At 47.1% G+C, this 27,326-nt stretch overlaps 1 protein-coding gene across 1 annotated transcript in view; it reads right to left on the bottom strand.

Moving 5' to 3' along the window:
- LOC126524714 (rifampicin phosphotransferase-like) overlaps positions 1 to 27,326 on the bottom strand; it is a 197,403-nt gene that overhangs the window by 76,214 nt on the left and 93,863 nt on the right. Inside the window, exons 20-26 of the mRNA XM_055067252.2 lie at positions 26,632 to 26,732; positions 22,958 to 23,029; positions 16,576 to 16,682; positions 11,164 to 11,236; positions 10,071 to 10,166; positions 9,478 to 9,639; positions 7,598 to 7,732 (exon numbers count right to left, since the gene is read on the bottom strand). Of these exons, the coding sequence (XP_054923227.2) occupies positions 7,598 to 7,732; positions 9,478 to 9,639; positions 10,071 to 10,166; positions 11,164 to 11,236; positions 16,576 to 16,682; positions 22,958 to 23,029; positions 26,632 to 26,732 (746 nt within the window). The remainder of the gene's footprint in view (positions 1 to 7,597; positions 7,733 to 9,477; positions 9,640 to 10,070; positions 10,167 to 11,163; positions 11,237 to 16,575; positions 16,683 to 22,957; positions 23,030 to 26,631; positions 26,733 to 27,326) is intronic.

The following is a 27,326-nucleotide window of genomic DNA, read 5'->3' as shown; positions in this document are numbered from 1 at the left end:
CCATGCACTGGCAATGACAGAATAATAATGATACTATGACAACGGCGTGGTAATGAAGGAATGAGGAACAAGCCAATGTCTATGATGGCAATGAAGGCGACGGAATGACGGAGAAGGAATAATGCCGGCGATGTGACCACGAGGGCGTTTTATCTTGAAACTTATGTCAGTGCCTACGTACCGTATTTACTCGATTCTAAGCACCCCCTTTTTTCACGATTGCGATGCCCAAAGTCAGGGGGGTGCTTAGATTCGAAAATTCTAGAACGTCCCCCCCACCTCCCTCTTTTCGCTGCGACATCACGACGAGACGGGTGCGAGAAATAACATTTTATTTTGCAAACATTCAAAAGAAGAATCGGTGCAGACAGTGAACCCATCGCTTGTGTAGGATGCTCAGTTACTATCACTGCCACTCGAGTTCGTCGCACCGCTTGAACCGCTGCTCTCGGTATTCCACAGCAGGTCGTCTTCCGTTGTGTCGAAGTTGTTTCAGATCGAGCACTTCTTAAATGATTTGACCACAACGCCCACTTGGATTCTCTTCCACGCATCCGAAATCCACTTTGCGATGGTTTATGGGGACGCTTTCCGCTGCTTTCCCCTCGTCGTCTTCTTTCGGTAGGGGTTTCGCACCCACTCCTCGTACTCCTGTCGGAGATTGGCTTTGAAGGGCTTGTTGACTGAAACGTCGAGGGGCTGCAGCACTGGCATTATGCCACCCGGAATCACAACCAAGTCGCTATTGATGTTCCGAAGCTTTGTCTTTACCTCCTGGGTAAGATGGCGCGATACGCGTCCAACAGAGACATCGAACGCGTGCCTGCAGGTCCGCCGAGCAATAATTCAAGAGTGAGCAAGCGCGTTTGGCGGCCTTGGCTACGCGTTCTTCCTAACAAATAGGGGGGTGCTTAGATTCGCATGCAAAGTTTTTTCCCAAGTTTTTCGCGAAAATTGAGGGGGGGGGGGGGGCTTAGAATCGGGGGGTGCTTAGAATCGCGAAAATACGGTAGATCACCTAACATCCCAGTCCTCCTCGCTTTGCACTGTTTCTTACTGGTTTGCACTATACCCGGGACCAGCCAATGTACACGACAGCAGCAATCTTCCATGAGCGCAATAATGCTTCCCTTAAAAAAAAGCTCAGCACTGAATATTTATTATTTAATTTAATATTCCTCGAACTGTGCTTAACATTATTTTGTTGCCAAAAGATCGTGCTTCAACTCGATATGAGGCATAAAAATATTTGCTAGAATGCATATAAATCACAGAACTACTCTCTCGTCTTTAGTGCTCGCGCTCAGCGGATCACTGTGAGATATGTTGTCGTGTGCCTTCATCTATACACTTTTTTATATCTCCTTGTTCTTTGCGTTCCCCTTTTTTCCTGCGCTTCAAGCTGGAAGGCGTGTTGGCCCCTTGGGGAGAATGGTTTTAAAGCGAAAGCTTTACTAACCTCGTCGAGCCGAGTTTCGCCGTCGCCGCGAATTTGACCTTCAGTTGACTACACCAGCGCCGTAGCCTTGGCAACGCCGCACGTGTATCGCCGCGCTGAGCTCCGGCGCCGCCGCGTGCGCTGGTGGCCGCCTCACCACGTGACTCGCCGAGCGCCTGGCCAAGAGTAAAACCCCTTAAACTTCCTAAAGTACTGCTACGCTTTGAAAAATTCCGCCTTATCCTCGCGCACTCTGGCCGATTCCGACGCCGCATCGCTATTGGCCTAATAGCATCACGTGGGCCCTCGCGCCGTGCATCAGCGCCATTTTTGCTCGAGAAGCCCCTACGGAGTGGCGAGGAGCGCATGTTGGCGCCGTTGCTAGGCTCGATCAGTGTAGGCGGCGCCACGGTCGAGAATGGAGCGTGAAAGAGAGAAGTAACGAGGAGGAGTGAAGGCGAGAGAGGAGAGTGTCGCTACTTTACGAAGTTTAAGGGGTTTTGCTAAGAGGAGTGCCGCGCTCGCCTAGTCAGTGCGAGCTTGGCGGGGCCCTGCCCACTCTCAAGTTCAAGAAATGGCCATAGAAGGCGAAAAAATCATGGAGGAAGGAACTGAGAAGAGGCCCTACCACCTCCGCACGCTAGGAGAAAAGTGTGGAGGAAATGACGTAATAGATTCTCCTCTTTTTTGCTGACTTTTTATTTCTTTGCCGTGGCGGTCACGCCTTTCGGGCCATAATGGCGGCTTTGTTTTGGTTCTGTGCGCTCACACGTGTTGCTCCGTCAATTTCGTACCATGGCAAAGGCGCCGTGCGGGCAGGTTCGCGTTGGTCTCCGTGTTTTGTTGCGCTGCGTTAGCTGGACCGTGCTCTTCCGGATTTTGCTGTGGCCAGGTGGGACATGAGGAACTAAAGTTCGTGAAATGAACGCGCGTGCAACGCTGTACGCAATGTACCGCGCCATGGCAATGCCAACGGACGAAGGAATATCCGCGGGAAATATTGCCTTCTTTGGCGGAATCATGCTGACGTTCTATCACAGGCTGAAACCGATGCGTTTCAGAATCTGAACAATGAACGCCTTGCAGGTCAGTGATTCCTGCTTTTGACAGCGCATATGGTGAATTCGCGGCACGTAGACGTGCGTTATGAATGCGTAGTTCGTGTTCGGTAGCAACTTGCTTTTGTGCATATTAAAATACATGGTGCTTAACTGTTGCTTGTTCCTCGCAGTACTCGCGACAGCACGAAGTCTTTTAAGCAGAGCGCGTTCAAGGTTCATGCACACCTGCACAGCTGTAAACCTAATTAGACGTGCTGATAAAGCGTTACGCAGAACATGCGCATTTTGCTGCCCTCGGCACCGTCCGCCTGCCAGCCGACGCTGCATCCTGGAAAATGGGAAAGAAGCGGCTGCTTTGAATTAAGGAACGAATCCTCCCTACGGCAGGCGTATCTTATCTGCGCGCGCGAGAAGCGCAGGGAAGTGAAGATTAGCGGATGCGCTGCAATTGTTAGCAAGGCTTCACAGAACGTACGCCTGCGAACACATCAAACGGCTCTTCCATGGTCGCACGTAGGCCGGTTCTACGCGCGTACGGTTCTGCACCGTGCGCCGGCTATCGCAAAACTTTGGTTACGTGATGCTTCACTTACCATGGTAAGAAGGCACCTCAGGCCGCAGTCAATTAATCTAAACGCAGAGTCAGAAATTACATACGGCCTCCGCGCCGGCGCGCTGTCGCAGTGATGCACGCCACCCGAACTTTGTTCACTAAAGCATGGCGATTACTCAAGCGAGAATGTGTTTGTGCTCATAAACTACAAATGGATCGCTAATGGGTCGGCGTGTGGTACGTGTCTCCAGTGCGTTCTTGCAGTGCAGTGAGAATGTGTAAATGTTTTTTGTATCGCCAGGCGTCTAGCTCGCAAGAGCATCTGAGAGCCCCAGGAAGTCCAAGCAGAGAAAAGGAAGTAGAAGGCAGCGATAAAGGTGACCTTTTTTAAAATCGCGCAAGAACTGGGCAGTGGCCGGTACCCGCGGTTGTTGAGAATAGCTCATTTGGCTGGCCTGATAAAGCATGTTTATTTTCATAGAAGCCAGTAAAAGCAGCCGATTCCACCCACGGCCCAATTTGCGAAGTTCATTATGAACTTTTTTCAACATGACTTCGGCAACGGTGATGCATTGAGACATCGCGATTACATGATATTGTTTAGTATTCTTGCGGAGCGGGCGCGTCCGAGCTGCCCGGTTCCGCGCAGCGCAGCGTGGTTTCGCGAGAAATGTAAACAAGAGAGGAGAGCTGGCCCGAAAGGCGGAGCAACGCCATGAGCAACGCCAACTTCACTTTAGCTTCCCAAAGAGTGACGTCAGGGCCTCTGCTGAGTTTCCTTCCTCCGTGGAAAAAATCGACCACGCGCCACTGCTAATGAAACAAGCCCAGTAGAAGCACTCAAGGGATGCTCGAGTTAGTTTCAATATGTCGCGCTAGGGGCACCGTAGTAAGCGCAATTTTTTCTTACAATCTTTCTCCTACAATTACCGAAGTATGTTTATTACATACAATAGGCCATAGAATTATCATTAGTAATTAGATAATGTGCCTTTCATTACTAAGTATACTGTTTTTGTCATTATAAACGCAAATAGCGTTCAGCATCATCGATCTTCCACGTGACCTCTAGCCTGGATTTAAAATTTTTACCGCAATTTTCGAGTGCATGACGGCACGGATTCATTCGTTTGCTTTTGTTGCTAAAACTAGTTTATTGCGCTTCGATGTCTCCAGTTATTTAACTTGTGGTGAGATATGTGGAGAGAAATTCTGATGCTAGTTACGCTTGCTGGGGCTGGTAATTGTTAAGAATAAAACGAACGGACCGATTCTGCACAGATTCTAAGCTGTTAATTAATGTTAATTGATGAGGGTCCCATATTGAGGATGCATACTCTAGATTAGGCCGAATGTAGGTTACATATAACTGTTTTTTCAGGGAAGAAGGTGCGAGTGAAAAATTTCACTTAACATAGCCCAGCATGTGGTTAGCTTTTGATGTAATGTGTTCGATATGTCGTTTCCATGAGAGATTATTTGTAATGTGCACTCCAAGGTACTGATACTGAACAAGATACTGATTCAAGTGGGATGTTGTTAAGATGGTAGTTATAAAAAGATACTTGGCTGCGTGAGATTCTCATGAATTTACATTTTGAAGTGTTAAGATTCATGTGCCAGCGAGAGCACCAGGTTGTAACGTTATCAAGGTCTGATTGTAATGTAACCATATCAGAATCATTAGTTATTTTTTGGTTGATATCCACATGAGTGGAAAGGCCTGCAAAATGGCGATTCCCACAAAACAGACCATGTGCATATTCAGAGCAGGTGGTGCACCAAGTGTGAGCAACCCATTAAAAGCCCCCGAAAGAACAAAAAGAAACGTGCAGTTTGTAAAGGAGGCTACGCTAAAATGCCAGGTAGCTCACGTTGCTGTGTTGTCTATGGCAGCTGATGCGTGAATCACCCAATTGATTTGCAATGCAACTTACAGCGGCTGTCGATGCGAACAGGTGGAACACTGTCCAATCTGCTTGCGCCGCTAGTTGGCACTCATTACTAGACTGCCATGTGCGACGAAGGGAAGCACTGTGCCTGAAGTCGGATCGCTGAATGTTTTGTAAGCCACCTATAGTGCGTGAAAGCTCACTGTTCTTATGTGGATCTTAGCCAATATACGGTGTATTGTCTGAACCTTATGCGGTGATTGAATGCCAAGTCTAATTTGATCATGGTTCCCATGTTATGTTTCTTCGATGTGACGATCTGGTCAGCTGCATTGGGCAACAGTCTCGCGAGGTAACCATCTGCTCCTGCAGTCCACACAGCGACAATGACTCCCAATTTACACACACCGTAATTGGTGCTCCCCATTCGACCTTTCATGCTGCAGCAGTGAGCAAATTATGCTTTTGGGCCTTCATCAGACGTGATGTGGCGTGAACGGAAACCAGCATATGTGATTACATGATCCGAAGTGTATGAAGTTGATATCCACATGGGTGGAAAGGCCTGCAAAAGTGGCTGCAAAATAGTGATGCCCACAAAGCCGACCATGCCCATATTAAGAATGTGAGGCACCAAGTGGGAGTTACACATTAGCGGCACGCGAAAGAACAAAAAGAAATGTGCAGGTCGGAAAGGAGGTAACGCTAAAATGCCGGGTAGTCCACGACGCTTTGCTTGCTGCGGCAGCACATTCCTGCGTCACCTGGTTCCTTAGCAATGTAAGTTACGGCGACTGTCGATGCAAACAGGTGGGGCACTGTCCAATTTGCTTGCGCTGCTGATTGTCGCTCGTTACCAGACCGCCATGTGCGACGACTTAAGTGAGCTTCTCAGCGTATCTCGAGATGCAAATTTTATTTCTGCTCTTGTACGAGAAGGTGCACTGCTTTTCTTCTGCCAATAAAGTCGCACGTCCTGTTCACTCACTTGTGGGTTGTTTGTGTGGGCGTCAGTAGAGGATCTTTGGTCTCCTGGCAATTAGAACGCACCAGCTACGCGGCAGCCTAGGCAATGAGGCATGCCGCATAGGCAGCAGGGCGAGCACGGCGCGTACCAGCGCACGTGACCGGCGGAAAACGGACATATTGGATTTTGCTCTAAAGAAAAAAAAAGCCACTTCCTCTTCCTGGTTCTGCTCCCACGCAATGCTCAGAGAAGGGGCCGGGGCCTCTTCTCTGAGCATTGCGTGGGAGTAGAAGGCTTAGACCCGTAGTCGCCAATCGGCGTCTGACCACACCGCGCATATCGCCCGGTGAACTGCTTCACTAGAGAGAGTCCGGAATGCAACAGGCGTCACACCGTGGAGATCAGTGTAGCGACCGCGTTCGCACCCTGTCCGTTTGTGGTTCGACGCCACGCATGTTCATGGCGTTTCTTTGCATGCGTAGCACTTGCGCTTTCGCTGTGACAGAACAGGCGTCGCAACGTCGAACGATGCGTGTCTACCCAAGCCTCGTCACTATCACATCTAGCCAGCAACTTCGGCACAGCCGTCATACCTGTCTTAACGATGGTTCTATAACTAAGTATGATAACTCCAGCTAAATCAAAGGTTAAGCAAGCGAAACCAAACTTAATCAGGCTAAACCAAGCTTACGCTTTGCATAACCAGGGTTAGCTGAGCTAAGCCACGGCCAATTTTAAGAGCGTGAGCTCTTACTTATCACCGTTCTCGATTTCTTGGGGTCTGCTACTACCTCCCTTCGGCGTTAAATTTTCAGTCCGAGGAATTCAAGATGGCGGCCCCCATAGTAAATTGACATAGCAGACCAATTGGTGACTGATTCGTGACGTCATTAGTATGTCTAATTGGTGAATGATTGGTGACGTCACTGATATATCCAGGATGGTCGCCAATCAATGACGTCACCAATAAATCCGGGATAGCGACCCCCATAGTAAATCAATACCAACCCAATCGAGAAAGTCACGTGGCTGTGACGTCATAATCCAAGAGAGCTGCCAAATTCCGGTGCCATTGAGGGCGTCATAATCCAATATGGTAGATAGAAGTGAATCCACGTGATTATGACGTCTTAAAGATGGTGGCATAGTTTAGGAATCTCAAAGCCAAGATGGTGGCCAAATTTGGCTGCCAATAATGACGTCATAATCCACTTTATTGACTACAAGTAAAACCACGTCATTATGACGTCAAAATCAAAGATGACGACATAGTTTCGGAATCTGAAATCGAAGATGGCGGCCAAATTCCAATATAGCGCATAGCGGTGGAACTACGTGATTATTAAATCATGGAACGAAATGGCGCTGTAGTTTCGCTGTTCCAAATCCAAGATGTCGGCTTTATGTGTTACGTCATAGACAAGATGGCGGCCACTAAAATTAGTAGTGCCCGTATCAATTTAACTACTATTTACTGAAGTGACCATAAGCTTTTTAACTGAGACGCGCGAGAGCCGAGATAACAAGCAGTAAAAATTCTATCGCATGGAAACCACAATATCGCGCCTGTAACGGTACAGTAACGCTCGATGCGTTTAATGTGATACCTATGAACTGATAGGTGCGAGATAGATTAGGCAGCGAAGCAATTGATTCCAATTGTGACATGAAAATAACAGTACTTGCCCTGGACATGATAATGAGTGACCGGCAGATCTCCTCGAAGATTTTGCGCGAGTCGTCTCCTCTTCCGACGGGAAGTTTCATGTCATAATACTTCTTGTAACCTTCTGTCACAAGCTTTTCGCAGTTCCATAGATCCTGTTTGGGTACAGGGAAGATGTCTTAAGCGCGGTAAACATTCACGGCACTGCAAACATCTTGAACAAGTAGAATTCTCAAAAAAGCCACGAGAGGGCACTCGCGTGTCTACTATTTACACTGCGGGCTTGCACTCGTAAAGTGTCACTGAAAGGCTACACGCGTATATATTTGTGCAGCACAAAAAACGTGGCTAACATCTTGCCTTGAGCTCACTTCCCAATCCCGACGTCAAGTAAAAAAAAAAACTAAGTAAGAACAGATGTCAAGCATATTTCCATATGCAGCACACATCCAGCAAACCCGTATGCTGAAGTTGAAAAACTACTAAAGGCTTGGCAAAGCTTTTTGCCCGTCACATTCAAGGCAGCGTAATGCAGAAAGAGAGAAATTGTGTTCCTAAAGCCCAGTCTAAGCTTGTTTCTAATCAAGATTAGTATAAGATGATCACAGAATGCAACTGTGTTTAGTGATTCGTTACGATGTATTCTGGGTAGTCATTTTACAAAGCGTTTAGTCTCCTTGGCAGCATGTATATTATTATTCCTTCGCCATAGCTGATTCGCCAGTAAGAAATTCTTTTGCATTCTCGGGTACTCGTGCTATATGAATTTTTTTATTTTGAACTACAATATCTTTTATGCAAACATCGCCGTTTTTGAGGCAAGTATTTTGACCTTTTATAAGAAACAATTTATTTATGAAGAACTGGCAAAATTTTATGGTCGATATAAAAAGGCTGTGTGTGCGAGTCAAGCTGGGTATTGTTAATAACTTGTACAATTTTTTCTGTAATAATTCAAATTCTCGTTACGTTTGTTGTCAAATTGTAACTCACTGATGTGAAAAATAAATTATCCGGCGAAAGTTTCAGCCTTAAAGGAAGAGAGCTACCTGTCATAGCCTTCATAATATGTATATCTTAGTACACATGGGCTGGATGCGCGGATTTGAAAATATATTCCTATAACCGTGGACAAGGAACAATTTGCGACACCAAACTACTCGAATAATATATGACAACTACGAAGAGGCTAACACTAGAAGAGCTGTATAATAAAGTAAAGAAGTAAGGTTTCGGGAACCAAGAAGGGACTGACACTGTCATTGTCAGTGAGTTGACTTTATTGCGGGTGCGTAACTTACTCCAATCACGTGAATTGGAAGATAGAATCTGAAAATTATAGGCTACTGTTCACCGGGAAAATACATATTTTTCATTGCTATCAACGAACAACTAGTTCACCAGTACACATTTCTGAAAAAACAATGACCTACCTGCATTTATAAGCTAGAGAGACTACCGTGTGTGACGACGGGACAGCGTACGTCTTATACCCGCATCTTGCGCCATTTTTTTCTTTCTTTTTATTTCTTTTACCAGCTTGGCTAACGTTAGCTGGGGCACCCTGTATGAAATCGGGGTGTATACCTGCTTGACGGAAGTCAATACTACTGGTTTCATAATGAGCTCGTTAAAATATCTGCAAGTTCACTCTAAGGTTATGATAGTCACACTTGCTGATATACACTGACATGAACCAATGTACAGCTCTGTTGTGGAAATGCTCGGATGGCTGCGTTGACCGTTTTTGCGAGAACTTATCTTCTGCTTCCAAATGTTGCATCGCGTACGTAATGACAGTGTGGATGGATACTGCACGGAACACACCGATGTTGACCACGTGATCAGGAAGCATTTTATGTAACACTTACCGAAGTCTAACGTAGAACTGCGCACTTACCGACACCATTTTCCCTATGCTGAAGAATTTGGGCACGGCAAATCGCAGCTTCGCACGCTCGCGCATGAGCCGATTCACGTCCTCGTCTTCCATGCAGCCCCCGCGCATGGCGTACGCCAGCCCCTTTCGGAAGGATCCCTCTCCCCGCATGTTGAACATGTCCTGCGTGACGGAGACGCCAGACAATAAACAGAATTCCTGATTGCAGCCACATTTGGTACTACTAATGGCTGGATAACAAAATAAAGGGGATGGTTCCTGGAATGCTCAAAACTGTCACATTGGAGCTTCGGACGTCCATAAAATGTTTTGGCGAAACTACGTGTTTGGCGATGCCACATCAAGCGCTGGTCTGAACTTACAAGGCCACAAATACTGTTCTCGTCGCCGACACACAGGACCGCGGCAGATAAGTAGGTAGCAGATGTGCATCTGAAATTTGCATCATGAAGGAGCTACTAGATATTGCTGCTGGTAGCTCTCAGGGCGGCTCTGTGTTACATCGACAAGCTACAACACGGAACTCGCGCAAGATTGCGCCGAGATGATGCAAGCACTTTTTGACGGCTCGCGCTGTGTAGGCTATAACTCACGTTCGATGCCGGGAAGAAGACGTTCCCCAGGGCTGTGACGAAGAAGCGATCGTGGTAAGGGTTGTGAAACCTCTTGGCCCGTTCATTGGTGTCTTCCTGCGAGAAATTCAACCACGTATTTAGCACCAAATTATCGTAAAATCTAAAACTGGGAGCAAGCCCCGGTGGCTATGACGCTGCGCTGCTGAGCAAGAAGACGCTAGTTAGACTCCGGGGTGTGGCAGCCACATTGCGACGGGAGATGATTACATGGCGCGACAAGATAGCACGACGACGTGCACAGGCAGTAGAACTTACAACCCTATGGGCTGGTAGAACTGCACGTCGATGTGACTACAAGTGCGACATATATGCGGTGACGACAACATGTCAGTATTAAGAAGATCATTCTTATCGCATTTTCTATAAAGCTACGCGCCTTCCGGAGGGCATTACCGCACACAGCATTCGAAATAAATGAATGCGAACAAGAGAAAGAGTGGGTATAGCTAAATAGGGCGGTGAATGTTTTAGTCATCCTGATTTGCAATGAAAATTAACGCTGCCAGAACTCTAAGTTAATCGGCATGGTCACCGCTACAAGTTGAAAGCGCATAAAACATTTAAGACCGTGCATGTCAAAAGAAAGCGTTCGTGCGGGTGTACATTCGTTTGGCTTTTGTAGTTCGTCATTCCTTTTCGATATGTACATATTAAAGATTCGGGAATTCTTAGATCTCTAAAACTGGCTGAAATTTAGATAAGACGTCCTATCTGCAAGGACGTAGTTTCCGCACAGGAAGTTGATATGACGAATAATGAGAAAATAAATGACCAGGCCATCACATCTCGAGGCCACCTTATTATTGAGATATTCTGATATTTCTGTTATTGGAAACGTTCAGATGGCTTTAATACTTCCGATAAAAGAACGCAGGCTCCTTTTTTGAGTGGCTCATGCGGCTCTGAGAGCGCTTACAACTTCCAATGAATTAGTTCATTCTATTATCTACAAATAATGAGTCTACGTACATACGTACTAACACGTATTAAAAAATCTATATGCTATAGGAGTGTTCGCTGATAAAAAAATTGCAATTACGTGGTCACATACCTTGTTGAATAGCATCAAACCATTGGTGAAGACGGCTGATCCAAGAGGACTTTGAGAACAGTTTACGACTTCCCTGCATGGTACACATTTTATGTTGCACGTTCAACGAAAAGGGAATAATATTGTAAAGCATGTGGCGGATGCTAATGCGTTCAATCCATGTTAAAACTAATTCCCTCAACTCCACTGATTGCGTAGAAGGGCGAGTTCTGTGCGCTAGCGCTACGACAGATAATTGCCGCTGGGCTGACTGCGATGCAAGACTGCCATACCTGTTCAAGTAAGGTTACGCTCGGTGTAAAACGAGGTTCCAGAATTCTTGAAAAACAAACAAGAAAACATTGTCATTGAAGAAAAATGAAAAAAAAAGGACAGACAAGTGCAAGCCGTTTTTACAAGGTAACAATAATAAACTACACAAAGAAGATGAAAGGGCACGTCAAGAAAGCAGCAGAATTCATGTTAAAGGAATAGATGGGAATCGGAATGACATTACAAGTATTTCCCTTTGTTTTCTTTTTTTACAAACAGCACGTAACCTAAAGCCACACACACATACACACACACACACAAAGACAAATACTGCTACTAGGCTGTTATTTTCGTCAATTGTATGTCTTTGAAGCAGCAGCTGCAGCTGATGAGGGAAATACAGCTTTGCGAATACATAACCCCGCAAAAAGAAATAATGCGTGGCTCTGCTATCGCATGACACCAGAGACCAATGGAGCAGTGGGAAGGCCAATAAAGTAGTGTCAAACCGCACACAAGACACACGAGCGCCGGCAACGCGTCCCTACGGCATCCGCCAAAGGGGTCTACTACGGCGTCCGCGATTCACGTGGCCAACGCCGTAGTAGACGCCGCAGTTACCTCCACTCTGTAGGGAGCGGCGGGCGAGGAGGACATCTAGGTACCCTAGCAGCCACCGGAAATGAACACCCCTCCTCCCTCGGCTGACTCCCCTGCCTCGCGCACCACGAGGGCACGCGTCCGGGCCGCGTTCCTCACTCGCGTGCGATCAGCTCCTTCTCCCCCGCTATGCTACACCAACCCTCGCAGCATCGATATGCTGCGCAATGCTATTTGTATACTCTGCTTTCACTCTCTCTCAACTCTCGCCCTCAGCTCGGCGAAGCTGCGGACGCAATGAGAAACCCATCCAGGTTCTAACAGCTCCACTGTAAAATATGTAGACACGACTTAGAGACACTATGTCTGATGCGCCACAGCCGAATGAGACGTAGCTAGTAAGACGTGCATGAAAACCGCGACATCAAGAAGCACAGCTAGGCGTCATGTAGCAGCGAAAGCTGGGCTGAGATGTGCACTAATTTATTGTTTAATATGAAACGCGTGCATACTTTGTTCCTTTTCTGGTCTGCGCTTTTCACTGGCTAATCACTTTTCCAAACTTATCGCTCGGTGCGAGCCGCACCTACATGCATCTGGGCTTTCCCGAATAAAAACAAAATAATAGGGTTTTACGTGCCAAAGCCACTTCCTGATTCTGAGGCTCGCCGTAATGTGGGGGACTCCGGAAACTTTGACCATCCGGGGTTCCTTAACGTGCACCTAAGTACACCGATGTTTTCTATCCCCCATCGAAACGTGGCTGCCGTGGCCGGGATTCGATCTCGCGACCTCGAGCTTAGCAGCCCAGCACCATAGCCATTATGCAACCACGGCGGGTAGGACTTTCCCGAATGTTGTCACAATTTTACAGGGAAACGATCTTGTTGAATCACATCGCTTATGCGACGCGAACAGTGGAGTACACCTTTGCAGTGTTTCAACCACTAGGTGCAAGACTCAACCGTCACAAATGCAGGCGAGCAGCTTCAAACAGCGAGAAGCGGCGACATCGGCGATGGTATGCGCAGCGCGAAAAGCAATTTTCGCTTCAAATGCCATCAGCTAGGCTGTTCTCTCCAGGTCCGTACCCACCGTGCCTTAATTATACACGCAGTCCCATCGCGCACCGCTACAAATAACCGAGTCACGCAGCTACAGATATTAGAAATCACATCTTCTGCTTCTTTTTTCTGTTTTACAGCGAAGCAGTATACGTCTACCGTCCAAGGAAATGTTCGTGTCGTTGGCGTGGTAAGCGAAAAACTCCCCATACGTGGGCCGATCACGGAGATAATACAGTGCCGGGCAGACCCGCAGTGGAGGTGAAGCAGACGTTAAACACTCCCCACACGTGGGCCGATCCCGAAGATAGTGCAATGCTGGGCCGATCCGCGATGGAGGTGCAGTTCGCCATTAAGAGGGCCGCATACACAGCTTGGCTGGTCATGCTTCTTAACAGAGTGGAAGGGCACGGAGTATTTCTTTTCAGTACATGGGAACCTCAGCTTTCCAAGATTTTGAAATTATCATACTCACGCATGGTGCATATAGGGATATGCAAATTGTTTCAGACACTGGGCTGTATTATGTGCATGGACAAGTAATCTTCTTGAACTGCGCATCGGCGCTGTATTCAGCTACAGCTTATCAAGATTTCTCGCTAAAAAGAAAACTAGTACAGGGGGTTTTAGTTTCACGCAAGGGCACATACGCAGCCAGTAAGTGTAAAGTCAGGCGAAGTGCAACGACAGGCGCTTTTCTTCTGTTTATGCAGGAAAAGAACGTACAATCAGTTCTGATTGGCTGCAGTCCAATTAAGCCAAGTGCAGCACACGACGCCGCAGCCTCGGTCCTGTATTAATTAAACTCGTCTGTAGGAGCCTACATGAACTGCAGGTACGAAAATTTCCCCTGATATGAAACGCTTTCGGAAGTTCACGTGTCACTTTGGAGAAACGTGCGACGTTAGTTTAGCCGATTCTGCTTGGCTTTTGACGGCCAAAATATAACGTTATCTAGCGATAATGATAAAGGTAAACAAATAACAGTATTATCGGAAAGATAGTGCTATTGATTGCATAGACGCTATTTATGCTAAGAAAGTGCGAGAAACGACGACAGGTAGAAGGAATGACCTGTTTTGGACTGATCGAGAGGAGTGACGCCATGTCTGTTTTTTTCAAACCCACGTATGTGTATGTTGCATCCCGCTCAGTAGAATAGTGTTGAGTAAGCGTCTGTGTGGTCTCTATATTCACTGTAGCTGTGCCTGAGCATTCCGTCACTTGCAGCAAGCACCCTGACAGATTGCTTTTATTTGTGATGCGCCGCAAACGGTGCTCCATAGATTTAATACAAGGTAAAGCCTATGTTTTCATATTGTGATGGCCACGAGCGTAGCTTCACTGACACTTCGGTGACACATGAATGTTTCGACGAGGGCTTTTGTCACAATAGCAATTAGATGGACACTGCAGGCGCATTTCTGCCACCACCGCCATGATTTCCCGTATAAGTCCAAGGGCGATAAAATCGTCGCCGAATGCCGTATGCTGAATGGGCGAGTGAAAGCGCGTGACGTTGAGCCGGGGATCGCGGCTCAATCTCGCGCACACAACGAGCGAAAGCGGCGAGGAAGCACGCCGCTTTCCGCAAGCCTTTGAGGGAGTGTAGTGGGGGAGGGTACGCGTTCGACTCAACCCCGTCGGACATGTAAAACGCAAGAACGTTTCGTGAGATAACCCCTGGACCGATTTTAATGAAATTTGCTGCATTTGAGAGAGAAAGTTATGTTCTAGTGACTGTTGTTTTTATGTGAACTTAAACTGCTCTAGGGACGAGACACCGAGGTACATGAAGACAGGACGAGCGCAGTTCTTCATGTACCTCGGTGTCTCGACTCTAGCGCAATTTAAGTTCACAGAAAAACGTCTCACCAACTAGCCTTCCAGCCCGCTCTCCTTTACTGACTGTTGGAAGCGTAATTTCGATTTAGGGCGTGAATGTTTTTAAAAAACATTTTCAAAAATTCGAAAGTTCGAAAAATATAGAAGCATGAAGTTCGTACATTAATAGCTCTGCAACAGGAACAGATATCGCACTTCTGTCAACGGCATCCATTTCAAGCGGACAAATTGGATACGTCATCCTGTATCTTACGTGAATTGTTTACGTTGTGTGCAAGGGTTCCTCAAAAGCTGTATTTCTATATTACAATTTTTTTTTAAGATTCATGCCTGACATATCAATATTGCGCGCTATACTATATGTACTATTGAGTGCAATTCACATAATTTTGATAATGTTTTCCAGTACTGAGTTACAGACTAGCAAACTTGATAGTATCGCTTTCTGAAAATTTTCGATTTTCGCCACTGTTCAATAAAATAATGACAATATAAATAAATGATTCGGAACCAACATGCATTAGATGTTGTCTTTTTTTTTTTAATGCAACAAACCTCCCCAAATTTGGTGCAGCCGTTGCCGAGAAAACGAATTCTCCTTTTATATGTATTTAAATAGGAGTACCCGAGCTAAAGCCTCCTCGTAAAGCCATCTGCGACGGGTATAAAGTCCGCGTGGCGCTGTGCCTTCGCGAATTAGTTCGCGTTTATTGTCTCTATTAAGAAGAACCGAGATAGTTGTATAAGTGACCCTTCTATCTCATCACTTGATGCTGAATTTGACTTCTTGTGCAACCTCCTTTGATGTTCATGTGCCTGTTCTTCTTGATTGGTATTCACATGCCTGACAAGAGGATATGTATATACAGTTCTATCTTTCCAATAACCAGTTGTGAATAGCGCTTCTCATTGTCCACCTTTCTTGTCGCTGTGGTTTTTATTGCGCTAAGTTACTAGATCAATTAGTTCGCGTTGATGCAGGCGGCAGCACGAAAGCCAATTCACTCGCTGCTGCCGCGGTTCCTCACTGCAGCGTTTCGACGCCGCATTTCCGCGGTCATCGAGTGAGATGTGTTCCTGTTTGCTGGTGCGTACGTGACACCATGCTTGTTAATTCAGTTAATATGCCTATGTTTACAGGATTATGCGCCCGAAAAAGTTACTATCCTTACTTCGTATAGCTGTCCACTAATTTGCTATCGCAATTGATGTTTCGCCGTTCGTGAGAAACTGTAACTTTTCTTGGAGTAGAAATTTGGAAATTTATTTTGCCTACACTTGTGTTGTGTCTACGCCTTCCTTCGTCTCCGTTTTCAGTTTGCTGTTATTAGCAATGAATCAACATCCACTAGCCAAGCTTTTGGTCTTATTCCGTAAATGTATGTTCAAACATTAGAATGTTTTTTATTGCAGTGCATCTCAGAATGACGATCCTTTCAGACGAGCCGTGGCAAGTGCTCAGTGTACCAAATTAGTGAACTTCAGAAATGCTAAAGCAACAAGCAAAGGTACGTATTGCGCTGCGTATCTTTTCCGCCAAACATACACGTGGAAAGCCGCGGTAGGTACACAAAAGACGCTCCAATGAGACAAACGTCTGCACCGGTAGCCTGCAGAGGACGCACATAGCATCAGCCATGGGAATTCTTACCCAATGTTGGCTTTGGATAAGCACTCATCCATGGTGCGGAATCCTTCGTCCAGTTCGTGCATCAGCTCCACGTCGGTGGGCAGGTACAGTGATGTCACCGGACGTGCCTGTGACAAGCGGCGTACAAGGTGAGATAGTTCTCGTAGGTACTAAGCTAAGGTGAGCTTCTAGCGCATATCTTACCAGGGGTTCTATGACGTAAAGCTACTGCAAACTTTTCTATTGAAAATCTGCAATCAGCTCAACGACTGGTCAATTCGTTTAGGGCCACCCTGACTTCGCTTGTCTGTACCGCGACGTGAGGAAAACCGTGAAAGCTTCTCATCTGATATGACGTGTACACACTGATTATGCGTGATATGACTGAACAGAAGAAAAATAATTGTTTCAGATTCCACTCCCTTTTCATCATGAGCCCTCTGCAATTGATCACATGCTTTCGCGCAGCGGCAACTTCGCTTGTCTCTCATGCGAAGGTCACAAAACCGCGAAAACTAACCGCGCCAAAAGGACGCATTAAATATCTATTAAATGCAGCACAAAGATGTTTTTTTTTTTTAACAGCCGGAGACTACCCCACTTCGAAATGAACAGAAGACGGTTAGCCACCGATCGCTTTGGCACTGGCTACTTGGGGTTGCCAGGGCGAATGAATTAATTCGCGTACAGTGATTTAAAAAAACGAAGTAGTATAACGTTGTCGAGCCCTTTTCTGCGCGCACACGACATCGATTTGCGAATTTTCTTCACTGGGGATCTGTTTTACCTGTATTTGTAACTTTCCTCTGCACGCCGCCGCGATATTCTAGAGGACACCGAAAATTTGTTGGACGCTTACGCTTCGCATTTAAGAGCGGAATGCCGATAGCTTTCAAAGATGCCTGACTGCTTCTCACACTTCCCGGCAACTGCAGCGTATGTAACCGTAATGTTTACCGGAAAACGCTGGCGGCGAACGCTATACACGAAGACAGGCTTTCTGGTAGAAACGCGGTCTCTGGCGTCGGCCGCGATTCGGCGGAGGTGAGGGCCATCTAGAGGTATCGCAAGGAGCCAGGCGCAGCTCCGTGGCCTCCAAGATATTTGCGCGCTCCGACGCACGTAAATCGCCGGGGTCGTGGCCGGTCTATGATTGGTAGAAATGCTAGAAAAGGGCTTTATTGGAGCTTTCGCGTGGTAAAATTATCTTTTCTCGCAGATTAAAATTACACTCCGACGGTATCATGTTTTTAGATTGTGTATAAGTCGTTCTTTAGGATTTTCTACGTGCTTTAGCTTGATAAACTTATTTAATTCAGTAACCTCCTCGTGCCACATAGAGGGCCTGGGTGTGGGTTGCTCGAAAATTGTTTTGCCAAAACAAAGTTCGACGCTGTACGCCGAGCGGCAAATGCGGGACGCCGACGCCTGATTTTGTGCGACACGGGGGTTTTACCGCTACCGCGTTAAAATTAAACAAGAAGTGGGCCAATCCCAGACGCCGGCCCTACCACCCAAATTCGGCTGTTTGCTTTCATAGCGCTAGCCTGGCCCCCCCCAAAACTCCCTCCACTTCTGCGCACACTTAGCCTCAGGTCAACGAATTAGATAAGGACCTGCCAAGTAAGGTAACGCTAGTATCTGTGAAAGCGAACAAAACTAAACTCCTATAAACGAGGAGATCGTTTCATTGGCCTTTTAGAACAATGCTGGAAGTGAACGTCCAACGCTTGCGTCAGTGGCTACGTAGGTTTGACGTCAGGATAATGAAATAAAAACAGATTGGAATAGTTTTACGCTATATGGCCTCATGAACAACCATATACGAAGAGCTATTTGAGTTGATCATCGCCGTACGCTTCTTGCAGGGACAGATGGCGGCAAAAAGTGAATATTTTTGTCGCCGATGACACCGCAACCATGTAGCACGGTACTCACCGAAAAAACACTGTACGATGGCTAGCGGAATGTAGTTGGTTACTCTTTATTATTCTATGTAATTAAATTATCGCCTTCTTCTTCGTATACGTCCCTTTCGCAACACCCTTATATTATTTTCCGGTTTCTAGGTTGACCGGGCGATACCTATGTTCATTTGACTCCTTTTCAGCGTCTTCTTTCATCACTCCCACTACATTGCTTTGTGAGGCTGACGAAGGGCGGAAGTACAGCAGATGCCATTTCAGTAAACCTGTCCAATTGTTGCGTGAGGATTACGGCCTGCTGACGGCATGACTGAGCTGCAGGTAGGCATGTGTGGGCGGTCAACCTCGGTAAGGTTTTTCATTGGAGAAGTTCGCCAACTTTGCCAACTGGACGGCGGTGATATTGCGCGGCGGTGTGGTCACGGAACGAGTCGTTATTTTTGCAAAATGCCAAGGTGACGCCACAGTGACTACCAGTCGTGGTCTTACACTGCGAGAGAAAAGCATGATCTGCCTTCGGTTGCTATTTTATTCTTCTCAGGAAGAAAGGTAGTTTGCCACGGGCTTCACTCCGCGCTTTAGTGAGGCTGTATTTTGAAAGGTATTTTCTAAACTTCAGCACAAGGAAAGCAACGGAAGACAATCCATTCAGTCTCATGTGGTGAACGTTCTGTGTCTCCGCGAAAGGCATCGTGAGCTTCGTGAAAGTGAAAGTTTATTTCTGCTCAACGAAAAGAGGGCGCCAAGACAAAACGCAAGAGCCTGACAAGGTCCTGGTCACCCGTAGAATAGCTGGCATTGTGCACGAGCACTTGACAACAAGTTCACGATGAATTCCTCAAGCTTTGTAAAAAGCATGACACAGTTAGTTAACATGCATGAAACTTTTACTAGAAAAGAGTGACTAAGATACAAGAAAGATACATAATTTTTACAAACAAAAATATCAGTCGTAAAAGACAGAAACAATATCACAAAGCTTGCAGCATGAGCGTTAGAGAAAAAAACATCTCAAATATAGTGAAATAAATACAAATAAATACAAAGTTTGTCGACTAAATAAATAACTCATTCCGTTTGTAACAATAGGCATTTTTAAATTGTAGATTTAAAAGGTTTTTGTGGAAGGCAATATTCTGTTTCAAAGGAAGATTGATTTAATACCGTTGGAATTTGGTAGCTTAGTGTTTGCTTGCCGTAATTGGTGCGTGTGATTGGAACAAGCCTACGTTTCGTCCGGAAAGCATATCGGCTGCGTTAATTATCTGTACAAGAAAAGAACCATTTATGACGATGGATGTACTTCAGTAGACAGAAATTACATGCTTCTTTTACTTTAACGATGCAATGTTTCTGAAATAGCGATGACGTAGGTAAACCTGAAGGTCTGCCATGAAGCCCCTCAATAGCACGCAAAGCACGTTTCTGAATTGAAATTAGCTTTAAGGTAATTGCTGGACGTCGTAGTTCCCCAAACAAGCATACAGTGTGATAACCTTGAGTACAGGAGTGCATAATACATGGCCATCTTTAACCACGGGGGCAACGAATGAGATACCTCATACAAACAGCCGACTGTTTTTCTTAGATCAGACATTAATTTGGTGGTGTGAAAATTCCAAGAAAGATTGTCATTGAACCAAACACCAAGAAGTTTCTGGTTTGAAACTCGCTTTAATTCAGTATGCTGGTAGACAACTTTCAGAGTGATATTTCCTACTCTATTAATAGCATGAAAAATAATGTAGTTTGTCTTTGATAAATTGGGGCTTAGCCTATTCTTCAATAACTAGTTATGTAGCTTTCTTAAATATGCATTTGCCGTAGCCTCCATTTGGGACAAGGAATGGGATGAAAAAAACATATTCGTATCGTCAGCGTACATGACTAGATTAGACGATTCGGATATGTTAGCGATATGATTTATGTATACTAAACACAATGCCAGTTCTAATATTGATCCTTGAGGAACACCATGCTGAATTGCCAATTTCGCCGAGCGTACGTCATTAACCTGAACATACTGCAAACTGTTGTTTAAATAACTCTTTAGCAAGTCAGACGCAATACCACGTATGCCATAACCGTTAAGTTTGCGTAGCAGGGTGTTGTGATGGACACAATCGAATGGCGAGGAGGGGGGGGGGGGGGCTTCTGGAAATCTTAGAAAACGCCAAGAGTGTACTGTTTCATTTCGATATTCTGAATAATGATGTTTTCGTTTACCTTTAACAGCGCCTGCTCTGTTGAATTGTTTTTCAAAAGTCCATACTGCGATGGAGTAATAAGATTGTACTTATCGAAACAATTTTCCAGACGCGTGTTAATGACACCTTCAAAGACTTTTGATAGAACGGGTAGAACAGAAATGCGTCTATAATTAGATATGTCATTCTATCTGCCACTTTTGCAAACTGGACATACACGTGCTATATTCAGCGGATCTGGGTACCCTCCTCTTTCTAACATACTATTTGCAATGTAACACAAGACGTCACATATTAAAGAAGATACGTGCTTCAAAGGTACTGCTAGTATACCATCATGCCCAGGTGAAACATGATTTCTTACCTTAAGAATTAATGAAGCTATTTCATGAGTAGTAGTTGGCATAAGCGCAATGTAATTTTGTAAGGGAGTGATTAGATTAGAACTTGCGTCTAGCACTGATGTGGTCGCAGACGTACATATAAAATCTGCTTCATTAATGAAAAAAATATCATTGAAAGTGGTTGCGACATCAGAGCCTGTAAGTTCACCATTGGCTGTCATAACAGTAAGGGGCGGGTCTGGATTACATTTATTACTTAAAAAGGTAATTTCGCGCCAAACTTTTCTACTGCCAGACTGTGCTTTTTTAGACCAATCAATACAGTAAGTAGATAGAGCTAGTTTAATATCCTGGTTAAGTTATGTCTGTATTTTATTAAAATTCAATGAAGGTGTTTGCATCACGGCCATTGATAAACTTGTGATACAAATGGTTTTTCGTTTTAATTCTTTTGTATAGTTCCCGAGTCATCCAAGGCTTCCTAAACCTCTTGAAAGCTTTAATTTCTTTAGTGGGAATGCATTGTTGTAGCACCAAAGAGACTGTTTAATAAATGCAGTATATACTTTGCTCACGTCAGTTGTATCGTACCAATTATACCAATGTGAACTTTCAACTATTGTTGTGAACATACTCATCGCGTTAGAATTAATTACTCTGTATAACCGTGGGACCTTCACATCTATGTCGTGCATGATAGGCAGGAAGCGAAAGATTGGCCAATGATCACTGATTTCCTGGGATAGGACACTAGAGAGAATGCTATTAGCCACCATACTTGTTGTACATACGTCTAGTAGACAACGTGTTTCAACAGTTACCCTTGTGGGTAAGGATATACAATTCCAGCAGGCAAAGGATGCAACGGTATTATTGAATTGCGTGGCACATGAATCGTTCGACAATATGTTAATAGTTATGTCATACATAATAATAAATACGCATCAGGTGGAAGTCAGATACACCGGTGAAATTTCTAGGAAGTCGAAGAAGTGCCGTTTGTTAGAAGTAGAAGGTTTGTATATTGCAACGACCACTACATTTTTAATAGATACAGTGATGCAGTCAAGATCAGAATCTATTACGCAAAATTAATCTGTTACAGAATGTTTATACAATTTGTTTACATACACAGCGAGACCACCACTCTGGAAGTGAAGCCTTAATAATCCATTATAAGTATAATTGTCAACGTGGGGATAACCCTCATGGGATGTTAGCCATGTTTCTGTAAACAAAAAAGCAAATTTGTTTTATGGAAGCAAAAAAAAAAAAAACAAGTTCAGATGGCCATCCTTGTGTTTGGTACTTCGAGCATTAAAATGAATAGCGCTGAGCCCTTTCTGTAGAGAGCCGAGCTTCATTCTGAAGCCTTCAACATTATAGCCAGAACAAGTTGGCTCGCAGTTCATGGCGGTGCGATAGGCCCTCTTAGAAAACGGACTTTACCTAGTCATTTTTTTCATATCACCATGATCAGTGATCCTCAGAGTATCAGTCAGCTCACTTTGACGCGCGAACACCTTAACCCCTGTGGTCCAGACATATTTCCATGACAATAATTTCTTGCGTGCAATGGCGGCACCTAACAACCGCTTATTAAATTGATGCAAATGCTCATGAACATAGACAGCCCCTCCATCCGAGGAACCAAGCATACTGTTATTAGGTCTTCGTTTCCTTGTCTTAGAAAGAAACGTGTTCCTTTTTTCTCGTCCGAGTTCCGAGTGGGAATGCGGTGACGTGTATCGATGTCTAATTCGCTGACTTGTTCGCACAATGCATTACCGCTTGAAAACGTCAGCACCGCGCGCCTAGAACACGAAAACCTATCACGCAACGACCAGCGAGCGGGCGCATTCTCCTTTGCGCCCCGCTTCCTTCACTACCCAAACTTTCTTTCTTACATCGCGTGCGAGTCACGTACCTGCAGGATGTAGAGCGTGTCCCCCTTGAACGCCCACTCCACGTCTCGCGGACCTCCGAAGGCATTCTCTAGCTGCAAAGGGTTTAAACAGAAACACGACGCTTTCACTCGTCCAGCACAGCTTACAAGAAATGCCACATTTATTAAAACGGTGTTAGCCTACAGTGGTCACCGTACGCCACTTGCGAGTAAAGATTACCGATCACCACGTTGGGCTATATAACTCCAGAAGCCACTACAGCACCTCGTATGTCGCCGTGTTGGAAGCATAATACACGTAGAAACTTTTCTGGTACAATTCAGCATGGATTGGCGTTCTGGCAGGTGCAAGAAAGACGACAGGGTTCAATCGGTAATGACATGACTATAAACATACTAATAATTGACAACAGAAGCGTCAATAGCCCATGGGATCTACGTAAGGTTGCTCATGAGAAAGACAACTTAAGCTTACAGGAAGATCTAAGCTTATGATACAGAAAAGATCAAACTACAACATTATGGCAGCAATCTCAGCGAAGCAAGAACTAGCCTGCCGGAGCCTTTGCTATTGATATCTCGCTCAGCGAAATTCTCATGCGCTGATCAATTTACCAGTGCAATACCGCATGTCATGTGTGGTATAACATTTATTATTTATAAAGATGCAAGTCGTACTTGTGCAGGGCCCTATTACGGCGGTTAAGGTTGTGCAACAATGTCAATAGGTGCATCGATTTTGTTTTGTTTCGATCTAGCACTTGACGACGTCTTTAAGCCGCTTACGCAAACCATCACACAAACTCTGCATTACTTGCGCATCTTGTGACAGCGTAGCTCAGAAAAAATGAGCGGCTTAGGGTATCGAGAACACTCTTGATTACTGCAGCAGAAACAACGAAGACAAAAGCGAGGCACGACATGACGGGACCATGTGCTGAATGCGTTCTCCTAAAATATCAAGAATAATTTGCGAATGCTGTTTATTGCAGCGAGAATAATCGTAGTAGCGAAGTCTAGACAAATCATGTCCCCCACATTCAGTCTTGCATTGTATTTAATGCACAAAATTTTTTAGCATATACCGCTATTTATGTAATATAATTTGAGAAGTTACCGCAAGGAACACACGAGACGAAGAAAGGGATAACGCGAATAGGTGTTCTCGTGTGTTCTTTGTGCTAACATCCCAAATAATGAATCACAATGTGGCCTACACCCAGACTTTGCTATATGTAGTATTATTTATATTTGCTGCAATGAAGAAAACAAAAAAAAAATATTCCCTATAATTTAAAAGCTGCCGCAAGTTATATCTGCAATAAATCCAGCTAGCAAAGCGCAACAAAATCAAAGTAATGTCCGTAATTTACAAGTTGGACAATTCTATTGTACCATCCGTCCGCAAAAACATTTCCAACGAATCCACTAGCATTACCTAGAGCTTTTTTAGCTACATTAGACAACGATTTAGGGTGAGTACAGGCTGTAGGTACATCGGTACATCGGTCTCCCAATGTAGTTTACTTTTGAGCTAATGTTTAGGCTGCGAGGATATAAATAAACTGCGCGGAATTCAAGACAAGGACCTAGTAAGGGACACGGACAAGCGCGAGGTGACACTTCTATTGCTTTAATTGATAGCGAGAAGTGCTTTTACGCGGCTTGCTCTAATCTATGGTCGTGACAATTTGATTACATGTTTCTAGCATGTGCGACTAGAGACACATATTGACGAAGATTAAAGTAAGTTGAAAGTTAGCACTTGTCCGTTTTCCTTAGTACGTACTCGTCTTGAATTCTGCGCAGTCCATTTATTTCCTCGCAGTAGGAATCAACTCGCCCAACAATAAGTCTTATTGAATCACGGTTAGGCTTTTTTTCAGCGACATACTCATTGTTCTGTTGGAATTCTACCGACCGACCGACCGACCGACCGACCGACCGACCGACCGACCGACCGACCGACCGACCGACCGACCGACCGACCGACCGACCGACCGACCGACCGACCGACCGACCGACCGACCGACCGACCGACCGACCGACCGACCGACCGACCGACCGACCGACCGACCGACCGACCGACCGACCGACCGACCGACCGACCGACCGACCGACCGACCGACCGACCGACCGACCGACCGACCGACCGACCGACCGACCGACCGACCGACCGACCGACCGACCGACCGACCGACCGACCGACCGACCGACCGACCGACCGACCGACCGACCGACCGACCGACCGACCGACCGACCGACCGACCGACCGACCGACCGACCGACCGACCGACCGACCGACCGACCGACCGACCGACCGACCGACCGACCGACCGACCGACCGACCGACCGACCGACCGACCGACCGACCGACCGACCGACCGACCGACCGACCGACCGACCGACCGACCGACCGACCGACCGACCGACCGACCGACCGACCGACCGACCGACCGACCGACCGACCGACCGACCGACCGACCGACCGACCGACCGACCGACCGACCGACCGACCGACCGACCGACCGACCGACCGACCGACCGACCGACCGACCGACCGACCGACCGACCGACCGACCGACCGACCGACCGACCGACCGACCGACCGACCGACCGACCGACCGACCGACCGACCGACCGACCGACCGACCGACCGACCGACCGACCGACCGACCGACCGACCGACCGACCGACCGACCGACCGACCGACCGACCGACCGACCGACCGACCGACCGACCGACCGACCGACCGACCGACCGACCGACCGACCGACCGACCGACCGACCGACCGACCGACCGACCGACCGACCGACCGACCGACCGACCGACCGACCGACCGACCGACCGACCGACCGACCGACCGACCGACCGACCGACCGACCGACCGACCGACCGACCGACCGACCGACCGACCGACCGACCGACCGACCGACCGACCGACCGACCGACCGACCGACCGACCGACCGACCGACCGACCGACCGACCGACCGACCGACCGACCGACCGACCGACCGACCGACCGACCGACCGACCGACCGACCGACCGACCGACCGACCGACCGACCGACCGACCGACCGACCGACCGACCGACCGACCGACCGACCGACCGACCGACCGACCGACCGACCGACCGACCGACCGACCGACCGACCGACCGACCGACCGACCGACCGACCGACCGACCGACCGACCGACCGACCGACCGACCGACCGACCGACCGACCGACCGACCGACCGACCGACCGACCGACCGACCGACCGACCGACCGACCGACCGACCGACCGACCGACCGACCGACCGACCGACCGACCGACCGACCGACCGACCGACCGACCGACCGACCGACCGACCGACCGACCGACCGACCGACCGACCGACCGACCGACCGACCGACCGACCGACCGACCGACCGACCGACCGACCGACCGACCGACCGACCGACCGACCGACCGACCGACCGACCGACCGACCGACCGACCGACCGACCGACCGACCGACCGACCGACCGACCGACCGACCGACCGACCGACCGACCGACCGACCGACCGACCGACCGACCGACCGACCGACCGACCGACCGACCGACCGACTGAATAAATGAATGAATAAATCATTTACCTGCATAGGGGGAATCCCGTAACCTAAGCAGTGAGGCAGATACTGTTGACTTGCATGAAACAGCGCTTACCTCTCCGGCGAGCCTTCCAAGCCGCATTATCTGCTCTTCGGACAGGCAGCACTTCGTTCCGTTCGTTGAACGCGCCGGCTGGAGCTCCGTGCCTCCGCCCTCTGCGAAACAGGTAGACGTGGCAGTGTTGTCGTGCATGGCTATCTCTGTTGCGCTTCGCCACTGAGCATGCAACTTTGCACTGTCCCCCTCACTTCGTCTTTTCGACGCCAAACGAGCTGGCGGCCAAACCAGAGTCACCTAAACATAATTGACAGCGCTTATCTCTCGCTTTCTCTGCTGTTTTCACGGCCCAGGACTAACCTCCTCTAATCTCGTCTGATATCATCTCATCACAAGGCCTTACACCGATTCTAATAACCTTCTTTCCATAACATCTCAGGCCTATAACTCTGTCATCCGCTTCAACGCGCGCAGTCTTCGCGAGCATTTTTGTTATTTCCTGGCCCTTTCTTTCTCCCTTGGTTTCCGTTTTTCGATAATCTGTGCGTCCGATACTTGGCTTACCGATTCCGATTAAAACTTTTTTTGCTTTCCAAATGACAGTGCAGAATATCACCACCGTGTGTCCTCGTGTTGCGGTGGCGCAGCGATACCTATATCGAGCAGTACGATCTGCAAACGTAGAATTGACCTGGCTCTTGATGCGCCCGGTTGCGAGGCAGTTTGGATTGAAAGTGTTAATTTCGGCTCCA

This window comes from Dermacentor andersoni, chromosome 3, assembly GCF_023375885.2.
Source record: "Dermacentor andersoni chromosome 3, qqDerAnde1_hic_scaffold, whole genome shotgun sequence".
NCBI classification, from domain to species: domain Eukaryota; kingdom Metazoa; phylum Arthropoda; class Arachnida; order Ixodida; family Ixodidae; genus Dermacentor; species Dermacentor andersoni.
Note: the sequence above shows the minus strand (reverse complement) of the source record. Positions and strands in the feature narration are given on the sequence as shown.